This window comes from Manis pentadactyla, chromosome 9 (assembly GCF_030020395.1).
Source record: "Manis pentadactyla isolate mManPen7 chromosome 9, mManPen7.hap1, whole genome shotgun sequence".
Taxonomy (NCBI): Eukaryota; Metazoa; Chordata; class Mammalia; order Pholidota; family Manidae; genus Manis; species Manis pentadactyla.
In genome coordinates, this window is record NC_080027.1 from 64,997,945 (window position 1) to 65,016,800 (window position 18,856).

At 34.7% G+C, this 18,856-nt stretch overlaps 1 protein-coding gene across 1 annotated transcript; it reads left to right on the forward strand.

The window, feature by feature from the left end:
* Nucleotides 1-1,077: 1,077 nt before the first annotated feature.
* On the forward strand, nucleotides 1,078-17,647 carry LOC130685037 (anoctamin-3-like). Its single transcript, XM_057508210.1, has 3 exons — nucleotides 1,078-1,270; nucleotides 2,354-2,425; nucleotides 17,370-17,647. The coding sequence occupies exons 1-3, from the start codon at nucleotides 1,078-1,080 to the stop codon at nucleotides 17,645-17,647; spliced, it is 543 nt and encodes a 180-aa protein (XP_057364193.1).
* The last annotated feature ends 1,209 nt before the right edge of the window (nucleotides 17,648-18,856 follow it).

Genomic DNA, 18,856 nt, shown 5'->3' on the forward strand with positions numbered 1-18,856 from the left:
CCTCAGGGAAGCCGGGTGAAGAGAAAGCATGCATTGAAAGAGGCCATTCGGAGCTAGAAGGCTCTTAACTCCACCTCAAGTCAGGTTGATGTGAATTCTGAGGCTGTGTGAAAGAAAAGAGCTGCCCTTGGAGATGGCTGCATGGAAAGTAGTGACATTGGTAGGGAATGCAGAGCAGTACCATGTTTGGGGAAGATTATGGAGGGGATGGATCATCCATAGAAAAAGCTTGGGATGAAATTGAGTGGGTTTTCTGATGTTTAACTTGAGTTCCCAGGGATACAGAGACACAGTCTGGGTAGGAGATGCTGTCAGAAATGTCAGTGTCACAGATGTTTCGAGATTAGAGTTCCAGGGATGAGAAATGACCTAAAATTGACATATCAGGGATGCCAGTGCATAGGCACAAGGGAGCAGGGCCATTCTCGTCTGGAGCACACAGTTACTGGGGCTTCTGCTTGTGCAGGCAGAGTACTGTTGAGGGGCATTCTCTCTTCTGGCAGATCAGCCTTCTCTGCATGAAGAGAGGGACTGTTACCTTGAGCACAGTAATGCTCCTTCTTGACTGACCCCTTGCTGCTGGCCAGCTTTGGTAATAACTGCTGTCTTTTTCCAGCTCTTGGTCACTGTTTGTGCATTATGCATGTGTTCAAGCCAGGATAGAATGCAGAAAGAAGGGCTGTGTTTAGTAATAGTCATTTGAATGTTTATGTATTAGGTTTTATTTGTTTTGCTGCTTGAAAACCTAAATAATTAGATTTATCCAAACACAATCAGAATCATTATTCTCATTATTCTCAACTCCTCAAGGGAACTTACACATCAGTTTCTCTTGCATAGAACCTTTAAAAAATGGTGCAAGTTCAAGCTGGAAGAGGAGCTGTTTATTTCTCAGAAATATTTGACAAAAGTTTCACATACTTTCCCTGACCAAAATAAAATCAAATTTGTTCTAATCTCTTGGTGTTGCTCTTCAAGAGTACTTTCCTGAAAACAGCCATCACAAGATTAAAGTTATTTATTGACTTCTGCTGGTTATTTCTTATTGCTAAAACAGACCATTTTGGAATTGTATTTATGAATATGAGCAAGAGTGAGATAGCAAAAGAAATGTCATTAAAACCGTCCCGGAGATCCCTGCCTTGCCTTACCCAGAGCTACGCTTACTCAAAGAGCTTGAGCCAATCTACTTCACTCTTCCAGTCAATTGAGAGTGAATCACAGGCTCCCACTACTGTTACCTCAATCTCCGCTGACAAAGCAGAGCAAGGTGAGCAGCTCTTCCTGTTTTCTTATTCAGCTTACAAAGAGGAAGAATTTTCAAACCTTCCCTCCCTTCCTCTCTTCCTTCCTCCCTACCTGCATGCCTGCCTTCCTTTCTTTCTTCTTTCTTTCCTTCCTCCCTCTCTTCCTTCCTTTCTTGGTCCATTTTACTAGAATTTATAGAGCTCATTAGGAAGAAGGCAGGCATAGGGAGAAGAATAGGACACTGTGCCAGTCAGACAAAAGACCATTTGTTAGCCAGATGTGTTTTCATTTCTTCCTTGCCCTGAAGATAGCCAACCCCATGGGAACCTGGACCTAATATTTGCCATTTGCAGGAGGAGACAGACCAGCTATTTCTCGTGGAACTTATAACCAGTAATGGAGCAGAATATGTCAACAATAATAAACTTGTTTTTCTAGAAATAAAGACCAAAGACTTTAAATAGTACTGAAAAAGCAGTGAAGATCTGATTGTACAATGATCTGGTTAGTCAAGTGCTGACAACCAAATGTTGGTATGGAAGCCTTAGATGACACAAGGGCTGAAATATAGAGAAGTGCCAGCTAGATGCGACATTAAGGAGTCTTTGTAACTGCCCTTAGTCTTCTACACACATCTACCCATTTGAGACACACTATTATGCCTTTAGGAAATTTCTTTCTTCAGGAGTCAAAAATCTGCTCAGTGGATGGGGTGTGTTTTGTATTCTCATTCCCCTTTTAAGAAGCTTTTGTCTTATGAGGATGCATTCTCTTAGGATTCCTCAGGGCTGCTGCTTCCTCTGGATAACTTGAAAATACCAAGATTCTCTTTTCAATAAAAGCACTACTAGTTATAAATAGCTTACATCCATGGCCAAGAAGGAACATGGCTAATTGTTCAAGAGGATAAAGATACTAAAATATGATATAGATGTATCTTTCTCTTATTGAGTGAAATTTTAAATAACTAATTTCAACTCATTAACTTAAAAAAATTTATTCATACTTGGCCATCATGCTTGGCCATCAGTCACCATGGTCATTTTTTCTAATTGCTGTTATGTTTTTATTTCCTAAAACTATGAAATGTCTTCTTTACTTGCAGTTAACCCAGAGGAGGATAATAAAGACTCAGTGCTCAAATGTTCTTTTGCTGACCTCAGTGATTTTTGTTTGGGTGAGTTGATATTGAGTATTTCTTTCCTTCTTTTCCCCTCTCCAATGGTAAGCTGTCTTCTTCAAATCTAGAACATTATGTTTTTAAGAAAAAAGAAATTATATTTGACCTTTGTCACTTATGTGTGAGTATAATATTCTAAGGTTAAAAAAATGACTAAAGAATTTCACATACAGTTTGTAATCTAAATAATATAGATGTGTAGTGAACAACAATCCCATAACTGAAAAAAAATTAACAACTTCTGCTGTTACTCTTTTGGAAATATCTTTTAATTATCTATGGAAAAATTAATTTTTACCATTATTTCCAGATTTTTTAAATTTCAACATTTTCTGTTGTTTCCTTGTTATGTTGGATGAAGATTTAGCTCGTTTGAATAGCCTATTCATAGTTGTATTGCCATTTAAAATTTTTAAACTCTCTGCTGATCAAATGTGTAACTTTAAATAGTATATATTTATACTTTTATACCATGTTGCATCACACTGCAAAAGAATCTCTTGACTTATTGGCAAATATATTACAGCTATGAAAATAATGGTTTTGGGCAGATTCACTTCGTTTTTCTATAGTTCCAAATTTTTATGACCTCTCTGCCACACTTTGAATATTCCTAGAGTCAGTGTCAAATTGATTCCCCTTTCCAACCCTCCAGCAAATAGAAAAAATTATGCCTCATTAAACTTACTTCATTGTTTATACCACAGTTTTTTTGTTAATTTCCCTAGATTATCTGATAATTTTTCTTCTTAGAAGAAAATATCCCTTCTTCTAAATATCCCCATTATGTAAGATTTTTGTTTTTATACCTTTCATTTCACTCTTCTTTAAGAAATTTCTTGGCGTTCACTGACTTTTCACTGGATTAATTCCAGTTTCTAATGTCTCCCATTGTCTTGCCTGAGAGTTTCAGCTCTGGACAAATTCATTCTTGGTTTGGTGAGACCAAAAAATGACAATGGAATGTTCTTGAGGTGAAAGGGTTTATTCCCAACATTTTTCCCACGGTGGCAGGTCAAGCGCTAGAACCCCATTCGCCTCAGAGCAGGTCTGCGTGCAGCAAGCTGGTCTCTGCCTCTGGGCCCCCTCTGGGCCCCTCTGCCCCCGCAGCTGTCTCAGTCTCTCTCCTTGACGCTGCCACCACTCCAGCCTCTGCTCTCCTGCAACCGTGCAACCCAGAGCACTGGCATAGGTCTTTATATAGAGACAATAATAATGCAGTGCCCACAAGTGTGTAGTGAGCAAGCCTACCAGGGTCAGGTGGCCACAGGAACTTTAATTTTCTCTACACCATTATTCCTCCTTTTTTTTAGATTTCATTCTTTTTTTGTCAGAGTGTATATTTAAGTAACTACTTCTGAATATTGATGTGAGGTGCAAACTTTCTGAGTTATTGTATATCTGAAGGACTTCAATTGGCTTTTACATTTGGCTGTATTTGCTTGGTTATAAAATTCTAGATTAAGAAGAATTTTCTTCAAAATTTGGAGACTGATTCACTGTCTTCTAGTATCTAGAAACCCATTGCTGTCTGATTTTCACTCTTTTCTAATTGATTTTTTTTAACTTTTTATCTTTTTAACTTTTGTGCTATAAAATTTCCCAACATTGTGTTTTGTGGTATGTGAGATTACACACGAGTGTGGTTTAATTCATTCCGCTTGAGATCATTGGACCTTTTAGTTCATCATATCACATGTCTTCTTTCTACCTCTGTATAAAAATACTTATGTATTTTTGTTTTCTTTTTTTTTTTCCTGGAAATCCAATTAAAAGTTAGACATTTTCTTTCATCTCATGATTTTGATTTCTGCCTTGGTTCAAGAATTTTCCAAATGTCATTTTGTTTGTATGTGTGTTGGGGGCATGCAATCATATATGTGTTTGGAATTTAATTTCCAAGAAACTTTTTTTGTTTTCAGAATGTAACTTTTCAGAGCATCCTATTTTACTTTATGACTACCATATCTCTAATCTCTCTAATAACACATGTGACTGTCTTAAATTTTCCTATGCTCTTTAAATATTAGTCTAAATGTTAGTTTAAATATTAGTCTAAATTAGTTTAAATATAGTTCCAAGGATCAGTTTTTCTGCCTTTTTAAATTAGTCATTCTTTTATAGGTTGTAGAATTTCCTAAAATATTTGGTGATGTTTGGTCATCTGTTTACATTTAAAAACAAAAGAACAGGAAGGCTGATTCAGACCTCTGAGTACATAGAAAGTCTTGGAAATGGAAAGACTTCACTGTAGAGTAAATGGCTAAGGAGCCGTTACTTAGATGACTCACCCAATGTCAGCTCAGCTCGAAGACTGTACTCTGAGGTGCCAATCCCCACATTAGTGCTCTCAAATTCTGGATTTCTTTAGAGAAAGGGGTTGTGTTTTCATGTTCTATTGTCAGGCCTTCAGTTTTCTTGTTTTCACCCCTGATTCTGCCTCTATTTATCTGCCATATATGAGTCCAGACATCTCTAGGATTTGGCTAAGGAGATCCACTCTTTCTTCCCACTTTTGCACAAATTGTAGGCTAAACTACTACATCAGTTAACACTCTTCCATCAGAATTTTAGAAAACTCTTTGAAGGTTTTTGCTCTTTGGAAGTTGTTTTATTACTACGCTAATAAAGTATCCAGAGCAAAGGACAGCAAACAAAATACCGCTAAGCTCATTCAGGCATCTTGAACTCTGCATCTTTACTCTCTCAACAAGTTGATGATAAATGGCTCTTTGATGAGATATTTTATTGTATGGACCAAAGAAGGAAACCTGTAGAGCATATATTTTTAGGGACTCAGTAGAGAATTTTACATCTAAAAACCTATCCCAAGAAAAATAAAATCAGAAAGAAAAACACTTTTTTCTCACAGCTTTCTTCATAATGATTGTCAGACTTAGAAATGAAAGCAAATCAAATAATCTAGTAATGAGGGGTAGTTAAACTGTAAAACATCTACGTACTAGAATATCACATAGCCATTTATAAATTGCATTATTGAGGATTTAGTGTATATTGCTAAGTGGGAAAAAAATAGCTTAAATATAAATGTAGATATCCTCTCATTTTAGTTAAAAATGTATTGGGAAAGAGTTAGACATATACCAATATGCTAGTTTATCCATGTGGTGAAATTATTTATGGCTGTTATATTTATTCTTATTGTCTTTACTCTCTTTTGCCCTACCTCTAAACAACATATGCAGATGTTATATAATATATAAAAAAATATTCACATCAGAATTTTTTGGTAAGTAGGGAGTTCACTCATATATCAGCACAAATAGCACACGATTCTATAGATAATTTTTGAAACTGAAATTTGAAACTGGATGATAGTACTTGGAGAAACAGTGATCCTGAAAGATCCTAAACCACCCCTCCATTACTAGGCATTATAATTTTTATTTATTTTTCCTATAACAGAGATGAGTTTACTCAACCTCCTCTTTTGTCTTTTGGTGTTATGTCATATGATTTCTGTCAGTTGAGCAAGATTTACCTTCAAACCTGTAGTTTGCTGGACTTGCCTATGAATGCCTTTGAACTGGGGCTTTTCCTTTGTAGAAATAGAATAGAAATAAAATAAAGCGAGAATTTATCAAAAAGTAATACTAATTTGTTCTAATACTTATATTACAACCTCAGAGTGAATTTTTTTAAACCTGCAGAAGTTAAGCCCTCAGTTTTCAATAATAAATACATTAGTGGCCTGGCTGCATTGCCAGTGTCTTGGGTTCTCAATTCTGGCTATGCATGCAAGTCACCAGGAGCTTTTAAAACTCCCTGGGTTCCAACTCCAGAGAATCAGTTTTAATTAGTCTGAGGAATGAAACTGAGATACATAATTTTAACTATTCCCCAGGTAAATATTGAATGCAGACAGAATTAAGAATCTCTAGCCTAAAACTTATGTCTTGATTTCTCTCTGAGGACTGTGGGGAAAATGGAAGTTCCTATGGCCAGGATCCTCACTGGACCCTGAACTACTTGATAACGTGATTGGCCGACTGCTAGGCTACTGCTTCCACACCCTTTGGCAATGAGCTATTATTGACTGAGTCACTGTATAAGGAGCCTGCCCAGTGCTCTGGGTGGGGACAGAGATGGAGGTGGATTCTGGACCTGCAGACTGCTGGATGCAGATGTGATTCTAGTGCTCAACCTACCACTGTGAGAATAAAGCCGGGTATAAACCCTTTTACCCCAAGGCCCATTTCGTTGTCATCTCTTGGTCTCACGGAATCCATAGTGCATCTGCCTGGGAATGAAACCCTCAGATGAGATGAGATATTAAGGTACTTTTTCATAATTTTTTAAACCATGAGCTGTGTTATTTATAATAGCACTCTGACTGCAAATTAGTCATGTTCTTATAATATTCATTTTTTGTGTATGGCATATAAACAGTGCTGGCTTATTAAGTTTCCTAATTAAAGGAAGATAGCCACCAGCTGGTTCATTTCATTTACAACATCAAAAAGAACATTTAATCAGAACAAATACACGCAATTTGAGTACAAAGGTATTTCCATAGTAATTAATTCTGAAAGAGGTTACTATTGTTAGTTATTTTCTGATAAGTAGAAAAAAGACAAGAACAAAAACCTTTTCTAAAATCCATATAGTTTGCAGAGAACCTTTCACTAATAATTCTCCCAAATTAGTACTTGTTAATAGCATAGCAATCACTCTAGTCATGCAAACCTTTCTATTCAATTCCGTGTATCTTATTTTTGACAGCTTTCCATCCTAAATATTAACATTTTCTCTAAATGCTTAATATAATTGGATACCCTAAATTCCACATTTCTTTTCTCATCATTCTCATGTGTCTCAATCATTTGACACACTTGACTTACACTTGACTTAAATTTATATCTTTACAAGTACTGAGTATTTTAGCACCCCAGCATCAGTCCATCATTCTTTCCATTAGGGAAGCATCACAACTTCTGGTGGTTTAAACATGCACACATGAGATACTCACCTTTATAATGAAGGTGAGAATGAAGCTGTAGCTGACTGTAGTATCACCGAGCATTCCAGGAATCCATCTGTCTAGGAAATACTTTCTTAGAGTCAGCTGCATAATTATAATATGCATGCTTTTATCATCTTTGAGAAGATGTCAAACAAAATCACAGGAAATATACCAGGAGTGTAATTAAATAAAGCACAAATAAGAAGTATTTTAGCATCACGTGCTCTTTTATACCAGAGAAGTTACACTCTCTAATTTTGCTTTTAAAATGCAGACTACCAGGTTCTGGCATTGGGTTGGTTAATGCATGGGAACTTCCAAGTACCAACAAGCTCTGATATGGTTTTTGTAATGTGACTGATGTATCTAATTAATGGATTTTCCGTTTTACTGTGAATTATTTTGAACTGCCCCATGGGAATATAATGCTGTGGCAGGGTTAACTGCATGAAGTCTGTCTTTCATTGAGGATCGATGTTTTTCATTGTTCTAAACGAGAGCTATGGAGGATGTTCATTGATTTAGAGCTGGAAATTTATGCTCAAGTTGCCTAACAGGATTTGTAGTATATTATGAATAAAATGCTGTTTTTCCTATCAGACATTGGTCAAATATCATTCCTGTATCTACTAGGTGTGTGACTGTGGCATATTACCAACTTCTCTGAGCCTCAGTGATCTCATTTGTAAATTGGAATTAATGATCTATGCTTTGCAGGTTTTTTAATTAAATGAAGTGGCATAACTCCATCACAGCTTCTAGCACATTGTCACAGAGGTTCAACAAATATTTGTTCATTGCTTTATTGCATCACTAAGCTTATCTTTCACACCAAAGTATGTTCGGCTCAGAGATATCTTCAGTAACTAGCTGTTTCTATATCACCCAAATGTGATTCTTAGGTCAGAGTGGAATAACAATAATTTGCTGAACTCTTATTGCACAACTCTCTACCTGAATTATCTCACTAATTCTCATAACAATTCTTTGTATTAGGAACCATTATCAGCATCTTTTTTACAGATGAGGAACTTGATTTGCTAAGACATAAAATAACTTGCCAAATGCCAACTAGCTAAGCCAATGGAGAACTGAGATTCCAACTCAGGAAGTCTTAATCCCTCACCTTCTCTCATAATCACCACAACTGGAACAGAGACCTTTTAATGGGAAAAGTGATTAGTGTTATCCACAGAACACTAGCTCTGCAGGATAAAAATAAGTATCGGTCTGGGAGCAGCAATGGATGGGGGATAACAGTGCATGGTAAAACACATTTGGGAGATGATTAAAGAAAGCTAATCAGGTTGAGAGGTATACATTATGTTTGGTTTTCTCCTTTCATTCTTTTTATTGCCACCTTTGAGCCTTTAATTATACTTTTCATAGATGAGCTCACAAAGCCAGGGGATCCATTCAACACAGACACCTCCCCAGACACATATACCATGCACACACACACACACAATCATTCTGGAACGTGCTGATCAATGTAACAATGATTTGAAGTCCTGGTGTGGCAATAATCTTGTCCATCAATCCTGGGAGCTCTGCTACCATCATTCACCATTTTCCTTGTTAGTATGCTGGAAAATGACATGGTAGACACATTCATATTAACAAGTAACCAGTGCTTGATTATGTCTATGCCTGTGCTGCAGTAAAATCAGTGAACATTTAATTGAAATAAACAGGACTCGTTAATACCAACATAATTTGAGTCCAACTAACCAAAATATACATCTATCTAATCTCGTGAAATCAACATTTTGCCAATGTTATGAAACTCCTTCAGGAAGTGGTTTATATTAGATCATTAAGGCATTTTGTTAGCTTTCCATGAAATTAATAGTTTAACTTAGTGGAATGCCTTATTTCTTAAAACAGTTTTGGTCAAATGAGTACATGGTAATTTTGGTTTCTTTTTGTAATACTGCATAACTTTCACTAATTTTCATTGTTCCAATAGTGTTTCATGTTAAGTTGGCATAAAAAATAATTTTCTACTAATGCTACCAATTTATTTGAGGATTACAGAAATAAGACAATTGTATTGAAAGGACATATTATTTTCTAGTTGTGACAGCCTCATAGTCACTGTAAATCTTTTCAGTTGTTTATTAAACACTTTAAGTAAGTCCTCTTGGCTCATTTTAAAAATTATATTCAGAATCTGAATCTCGGAATCCGACTTTCTCCTACAAGTGCCGTATTCCGTGCTGCCCCCTGGGCCAATCTGCTGCCATTTCCAGGCAGACCAGAGCAATATCTTCCTGACTGGCCTCTGTTCCAACTCTTGTCTCCTTTGAGTCTATATCCTGCACAGCAGCTTCAGGAGGCTTTAATAAAAGGAAAATTAAATCTCATCATTTTTCTGCTCAGATCTCTCCAGGTTTCTCACTACATTTAAAGTGTAAACTTCTTATTGTGGCCTTCAGAGGCTTTTCAGGATATCTGGGCCTGGTTTCTCTGGGCCATTTCCTAATGCTTCCCTAACTCACAATGCTGAAGCCATTCCAACCTTCTTTTGTTTTTTGTTCATTATAAGCTTACTCTTCTCTCAGGGCACTACACTGAAATAAACCAGATTCATACAAGCTTCACTTGTATTCCCTAATCTTGATTTATTTTTATTTATGATACTTAAGAAGTATTACCTGAAATTATATGATCTATTTTTCTCCCTCTCTGTTTCCAGAGGAAAAAGATTTTGTTGATCTTGTTGACGCTTGTAGTCCAGAATCAAGGACAGTACCTAGCACAGAGTAGGTACTCAGTAGTTTTAGGATTAGTGAAAGGACTGACAAATAGATGAAAGAAAAGAGAATATTGACTCACCTGTCCTTAGGGAACCTGCAGTAGAATTCACCCATTGCTTTTTCTCCATGATGTCATTTGTCACTGAGTTTTCTCACCTGTTAATAATAAGCCCTTTGTGATCTTTCTCACTAAACACCCAAATTGATTATGTTCCTCTTTTACATTTAAGTTGTATGGACAAATCTTTCTGTAGAGCATTTAAAGACCTAATAGTCATCACCCTTCTTAAGTAGTAGGAGAATGCCTTTTTAAAACTACTCTTACTGTAAAGTCCTCCCTGATTCAAAGTCATTTAGATGCTTCCTCATATTCTTATAAATGACTGTTCACGTAGATGACAATACTTTGCTATTCATATCTGTCTTATTCATATAGGCTAGCACAGGCTATCTACTCAATGATGGATAAATGCTGATTGGGTATGGAATTGGGCATAATGTATGGAAGGATGGATGTGGATAGAATAAACAGTGGCACATTAACACAGTAGAAAGCAGTTTATCTGCAGGATTTGTATAGAGTCATGGGGCTGACTGACTACAGCTCCTGCAATACCCTCACCATGACTAGCTTGTGTCAGGACTTTAGAGCAGTGACAGTGTTAGAACAGGCAACAAAAGAACTGCAAAGAGTAAGTCTAAATCTTCATTACTACCATGCTGTAACCACTGAGTAAACCATATATGGACCCCGAGATTTATTCTTCACAAGAAACTGGTGGAATAACTTTTTAAATCGTAGAATTTATTAGCAGTCAGAAGATCCAGTTTTAGGTAGTTACTCTATCACTAACTAGAGAAGGGATAAATCATGTTCTATTCCTTATTATAAATAGAAATTGAGCAGAATTTAAGAGCTTTTGTGAGATGCAAGTAAGAGAATATATCTTGGGCGTGGTATATAAACTATAAAGTATGAAAATAACCTTAGGCAACTCTAAGCTCATGCTGGCAATCGTGGAACATGCTATCATCGTAATGTATGGGAAGGTCACATAGCTGCACGTAAGTGGAGGCCAACTAATAATGTCACTCACACATATTTACATTGTCTAAGAGTTACCTTATGTAGTCCCAGATGCTTCTGCAGTTATAGTACAATGTAACAAAGTAATGAAATGAAATGGAGTTATAATAAAGAAGAATGCTATTAAATAATTTGGCTATTAAAATTATACTCCGAGAGATAGCTTTAAGGGTTATGTTGAAATCCAAGTAACCATATTGATCCATCTCAAGTTTTGAGCTGGTGCTGGTTTACAAACAAAATTTAGAAGACTTAATGGATAACCACTTGACTCAACAAAAGTTTTCATTATAAATCATATTATTGATGATCGGAATAACGATTTATAGATTAAATTTTAAATTGTGAATTAGCATACTCAAGATAATTACATTAGGCTTATAATGGAAAACAATGGTGTTTTTTGTACCCCAAACTACATAATTGGTTTTATAGATTCCTAAATACTAAAATTGTGAATTTAAAGAAAGACCAAAGAAAGGGAATATGTATTTATTTCTTCAATACCTTATGTGTACAAGTCACATAGATTATTCCATTTAATTCTTGAAACAAGAAAAATTTTATTTTCCCAGATTTTCAGATTAAGAAACTATAACTGACCCACTGCCACCCAACTAATAAAAGCTATGACCAAAATTTTAACTTGGATTTACTGAAACCATTATTAGTTCTTTGTCCACTACATCAGGCTCTCAACTTCAACATTTTAAAGAATTTTCTTAAGCTTTGAGAATCTTAGGTTTTTTTCTTAAATGTAGCAGCTTTATTGAGATATAATTCACATCCCATGCAATTCACCTGTTTAAAGTTTACAGTGTTTTTTAGTATATCACAGAGATCTGCACCTATCACCACAATCAACTTTAGAACATTTCATCACCTAGAAAAAAAACCCCATACCTATTGGTTATACACATCCCAATCCCCGAAGCCATAGGCAACCACTAATTTTTCTTTCCCTACAGATTATTCTGGACAGTTCTTATAAATGGAATCACAGAATACTTGGTCTTTTGTGACTGACAGTTCTTCACTTAGTATAATATTTCCAGGGTCCATCCATGTTTCAGCATTAATCAGCACTTCATTCTTTTTATTACTGAATGATATTCCACAGTATAGATAAAGCTTATTTTATTTATCTGTTCATCAGTTGATGGATGGACATTTGGTTTGTTTCCACATTGGGCTTTTATGAACAATGCTTCTATAAGCATTTGTGTACATGTTTTTTGTGAACTTGTTTCCATTTATCTTGAGTATATACCTCGGAGTAGAATGCAGAATCATCTGGTAACTCTGTGTTAAAACTTCCAAAGAACCATTAGACTGTTTTTTCATAGCAACTGCACTATTTTTCATTCCCATCAGCAGTGTATGAGGGTTTGATTTCTCCACATCTTCACTGCCACTTGTTAGTGTCTGGCTTTTTGATGCTAGCCATCCTAGTGGGTATGAAGTGGTCTCATTGTGAGTTTGGTTTGTATTTCAATGATAGCTAATGATGTGTTTTTTGGCCATTTGTATATCATTTTTTGAGAAATGTCTGTTCAGATCCATTTGCTCATTTTTGAACTGGGTTGTTTTATTGAGTTGTAAGAGTTGTGTATATATACAACTCCTTTATTAAATCATGATTTGCAAATATTTTCTCCCATTCTGTCTTTTCACTTTCTTAATGGCATTCATTCAAGCACAAAACTTTTAATTCTCACAAAATCCAATTTGTCTGTTTTTTTATAAGGGTGTATGTCTTCCTTTCATTCATACCAGAGAACAGCAAGAGTTCCATCTGTTCTGATCAAAATTATGCTGTTACCTACTCTACTGGAAAGTTGTTGAATGTTTTGTTTTCTGAAAGTCTATATTTCTTAATGATTGGACTCTTGATTAATACACTATTAATTACAAAAATCATCATCAAATAAACTAAATACTGGGAATGTAGCAATGAACACAACAGTCACTACAGTGATGGTACTTATAGTGGAAAGAGTCAGATAACCATCTCTCAGCTTATTCTCACTTTGTTTATTTCTCTGTCTTTTATGAAGATATAAGCACAAATATATGCATGTTAACATACATCTGTTCATTTATATATACATATATATATATATACACACATATATATACATATACATGTGTATATATATATGTGTGTATATGTGTGTGTGTGTAGATATATGGCATAAATATATACATTGAATATCTATGTTATAACTTAATGTCAGGTGATGCTTTATATATAGCATGTATGTTTGTATGTGTTATGTGTTATCACTTTATGTCAGGTGCTAATAAAACTAATAAAGCTCTATGAGGAAACAGAGAACTATGGGAGGTTTCACTTTAGAAACAGTGGTCAAGAAGAGATTCTCTGACATGATGACATAAGCAGAACCATGCCTGAAATAGGGGTTGAACATTCTTAGCAGAGCAAGGAACAAGTGCAAAGGCCCTGTGGTGAGAAAATATTTATCATCAAGTAACTCAGTGCAGCTGGATTAGAGAAAGTGAGGGCAGGGTTATAGGAGAGGGAGAAGAAGTGGTAGTAAGGAGTCAGATGATGCATACTCAGTGTGCCATAAATAATATAGACTATGACTTTTACTTGCAGCTACAAAACTATTGGAAGGCTTTGAGTAGAGTTTTAATGTAATTTAAGTTAGCTTTTAAAGGACCATTCTGGCTGCCATGTGGCAGGGGCAAAACATAGTAATAGGAATATAAGTTAGAAGACTCTTACAAGACTTCTGCTCATGAGCTGGTGATGACTTGGATTAAGATACCATAAAAGGTGATAAATAATGATAAATAATCAGATGTAATTTGAGGGTAGTTCAGACATTTGATAGACATGGAAATCCACTTAGTTACTTAACAAATCTTGAATGACATCTACATATCAGATGTTTTTCTAGATGTTAGGGATAAAGTACTGAACAAAAAAGGAAACAAAAGTGAACAAAGAAAAGAACTGGCCCACAAATACCCTGGTGAGAAAAACAGGTATTAAATGAACATAAAGCAGTAACAGCATGCTGCATGTTAGATACTGATATGTGCTAAAGAGTAAAGCAAAGCAGAAAAATGATGTTTCATGCAAAGTCAACAGAATTTAATTAAGGATTGAACATGGAGTATAAGAGAAAATAAGAAGTCAGGATTTTGGCCTGTGCTAACTTTAAGAAGGGAGTTACTATTTATTAAGATAGTAATTGTTTATTTTATTACCCATAGGCTTAATAGGGGGTAATTGTGAACATAGATTTTCTTTCCTTTAGATTATGATTTTAGGAATAAAATAAATAAATAAACAGAAGAAAATTTTAAATTGTATCATTTAGGATCAATATTTTCCAAAATAACAAATACATTTCTTCCTTTTCATTGTTTTAATTAACTAATCTGTTAATCCCCAAGCTGTCCTAGACTTTGTAGTAAATTAAAAACAAATGATAAAGCAATAGGATATGGCCCTAGGATAATTTTGTCTCAATTCAGATAAAATAAAAGGAGTTACAAAAAGAAAAAAGGAAGGTAGAGAGAAAGGGCAGGAAGGAGGAAATGAAAATAGTAAGGGGAGGGAAAAAACAAAATAAAATAAATGTGATAGAATTAAGAAGAGAAAATGATCAGTATTTGTTGGGGCCTTGTGGCAGGAAGGGACAGAGGAAGATCTGAAAATGTTTCATAAAGTCAGCATTTCATAAGTCTTTCAAAACTGAGCTGTCCTCCAGCAAGTTGATGATGTAAGCATGTTCCTGTTCCAGGAATATTTGTGTTATAGGAATTGACATAGAAAGGAAAGAAAAGAAAAGTCAAAGCAAACTAGGCAAAACATAAAAAGTTCATTCTAAAAAATTAAATTGTGAATGGAATAGGTTTAAATGAATGAGAAAAACTTCTATAAATAGTATTTGTTGTGTTCCATTAGAATTACACTAATTGATATAACTGCACTTTATCTTTTTTGAGCATTAAATTAGTAATCAAGTATTTTTTAGAGCTTAAAAGAAGTTCTGAGATAGTCTTCAAAAAAACCTCTATTTTACAGATGAGGAAATAGATTCTCAGGGAAAAGAAATTACATACTCAGGACAGGACAGATTTAGGATGAGAAATGATGGTTTTGTGACCCCCGGGCCAGTGCACTCTTCTCGATAGCACTCTGTTTACCTATTGCTGTTTAACCACACAAGGATCTCTTTCTTTGTCTCTAATATTAAAAGAAAAAAAAAATATGGAGAGAGAAAGAGAGGGAGACAGAGATATAGGGACAAAGGAAAGGAAGGAGAGGGGGAGGAAGGGAAAGAGAATCATTAAGCCCTCTGTGCCTTACAAATCAGCAAGTTGAACATGCTAGGGTTTTGGTAACTGCTCCAACAAACTATAATTTTAGTTCTTTCTCACTCACCTGACAGCAGTTCAAGGCAACTCCGGGTTTTGCGTTTTAATTTTCTTCATCTGGATCATTCTTCCCTAGGCTTAACTGTGCAACCCAACTGTCTCACCTCACTGGGTCTATGCTGGTATGTTATTACAATTCTCTGTGCTAAAATAATATTCCCTCCTCCCCAACTTTGACACCTGCATTGTTCCCCCCTAGTGTAATTTTGTCCAATGCACTGGGTATTTTTACTTACTATTTTTGTCTGTTTATTGTTTTTCTTCCCTTACTTTCATGTTCCATGAAGGCAGGGTTTTGTTTGCTGCTATATCTCCAAATCATGAAAAAATGTCTAACATACTGTAGACTTAATAAATAATTGTTGAATGAATTAAATATCATTTGCATAAATCTTGGAAACATGAAATTATATTCACAAACATCAGTTTTGGAGTCAAATCTAGGTGTGTTTCAGTTCTAGATGTACCCCTTACTGGTTTAGTGACACTGGCATGCTACCTAATTTCCATATGCCTTAAGCTATTTTTTTTGTTAAATATAGGTAAAAAAAATTATACCCACTTTGTAGACTTGTTTTAAAGATTAAAGGATATAACACATGTAAAGTTTTAGGCTCTTAATATGTCAGGAAATGTTGACCACTAGTGTTAGCTGTTATTAATAGGTCTAGGTATAACCTTAAATGCTGAGAGCATTTTAATATAATTGAAAATCAACTCTGGACTAAAAAATAATATGATCTGTCCAATTTCACTGCTAACAACTTGATACTACTATCAGATTTTAAACATTACTATTAAAAGAAATTAGTGAATGTTGTGAACAAAATTGTTTTTATCCTGTTAAAATACTAAGTAAAATGATTGAACTCTTTGAAGTACTGTATATAGTCATTCATGTCAAAATTCATGTTTGATAGGCATTAACAGATTGAATAAAATAACTGCAAAACAGTTTTGTTTAAAAAATCTAAATATATAGGAATCTGTTTTTTTAATTTGAAGAGATATTTGTATCACAAGGAATATGAACTTTGTGAAGTGTCAAGAGTTCTTGGTCATACAGTACCCTCGAGAATTCTTATATTACTCTTTTACATTGATTATAGCTTGTCCATTATTCATGTACATTCTTATATGTGATTGACATTACAGCATCATTCCCTTTTTCATCATTCAAATGTTATCATTTTTTAATCTTTTTTGCAGTTGTAACATTTCAATCTCCTAATTTTTTATCTTCCTTGTAATGTTTGTTCGCATTCCTTCTGTTATTTCTCTGATTTCTTGCACCCTTCAGCTAAATCCACATTTAGAAAATTTTCTCACTCTTAAGAAAGCAAATTCGCAAAATTAATAGAGTTTTCAATGAAGCAAATAAATGCTTAAGAATCTGTTGAATTCCTGCAAATATCTCTCCAAATTCAAAAGAGATGATGTATCCAATAGTGCTTCTATGATTCGAATTTTATTTTTAGGAAGTTTAAGTCCATCAAATACCAGAGATGCATTTACTTATTAAAGTTACCCTAGAATCAGCATTAATTCACTAATTAATTCACAAGATTTTCATGATAGTACACTCTTTGATTATTGGATATATGGGTCATAAAAAATATATTTGGATAAACCTTGTGAAAACATGATAAAGAGAGAAAAGAAAAATTAATGTAATTTTTTCTTTCTCTTTTCTAGCACTCGGAAAAGATAAAGATTACATGGATGATTCAGAACATGTTAATTATGACCGATCTCGGCTTATTAAAGACTTTGTTCCCAAAGGTAATCCCGACAACAAGACAAGATTGCCTAAGGTAATGCAAACTAAACTATCAGTGAATCATTTGAATACCATAATGAGTTTAAAAGCCTTTCAGTTATTTTCAATATTAATCTATATTGTGCTGGAAAATATAAGATGGCACACCTTCATATACATCTTTAAGGACTCAAAAGTGAAAAGTTACGTGTAGACATCACATTCATTTCTATAATCAAACAATTTTAAAAACAGTCTGTCATGTATAATTATTCTCTAGGGGTTTATTACTTCATTTTCATATAATTTTTTCAAAAAGTATAATCGTTTAATGAGACCTGTCCAGCCTCCATGAATTTTAATTGGATTCTATTCAAATGGATGGATATTTGAATTCTGGTTCCATTATTTATTAGTTGTGACAACTTGAGCAGTTTAATTAAAGTCACCGAGTCTTCTTTCTCTCATTTGTAAAATTGAAAGGAACCATTTTGTCTGTTTGACAAAATTCTTTGATGACTAACAGATAACCAGAAGGCCGTATCTAGAGCACAACAAAAGCTGATATATGGCAGGTGTTTATAACAATGTGAAAGTTGAGAATACCCCATTGAAACTCACCAACAAATGAACAAGTGGGCTAATGCTAGTTAAAAACAAAAAACAAAAATCTAACTCCCAGAAGTCCCATTCTTCAACAAACAAAATTATTTTGTGGGCTCTTCAGAGCATCTGAGTGCTCATCCAACACCAAGTACTATCCCCGTTGGATGTGTTCCAAGACAGATCCCAGCTCAGTCCGAGCTCACTTTTTTTTTTCATTGTTTCCAATGCCTTTGTAAAATGAATTTGCTGTTTAACACAAAAATGACCTAGCTTTCATTGTCACTGCATGGCTAATCACATCCTTGAATATATATTTCTCTGTGATGTTTGATTTGGTTTGGCTTGAGTTTATTTTGTGAATCCCTTCATTAGTCACCACAAAAGCATTATTGAAGAAATATGGCACAATTTAACTATTGCTGTCATAAATGATAGCAAACTTCAGTAAGTAGATGCTGAGGTAAATGCTTGTGCCAAGTTTCTTCATTCCTTTTTGGTTTTGTTTTGTTAAAGGGGGGGCATTATTTTGTGCCAGTAATTCTTACATTATCTTCACAAATCAGGGGTTTATTGCAGGGGAAAGTGACAACCAATGTAAACTACATTGTAAGTAATGATAAGAATTGGGTTACAGAAAATAAATTGAGCTTTATAACAAAATTTGTTCACTTTATCTGCCTCTCTAAGTCTGATCAACACAATGAATGTTTACAATCTCTGTACTATGTATAAATCATTGTTCCAAGTGACCTGAGAGAAGGAGTTACAAGAAAAATTTAGGGAAAACAGGTATTTCTTAGGATACCTATAGCACCAC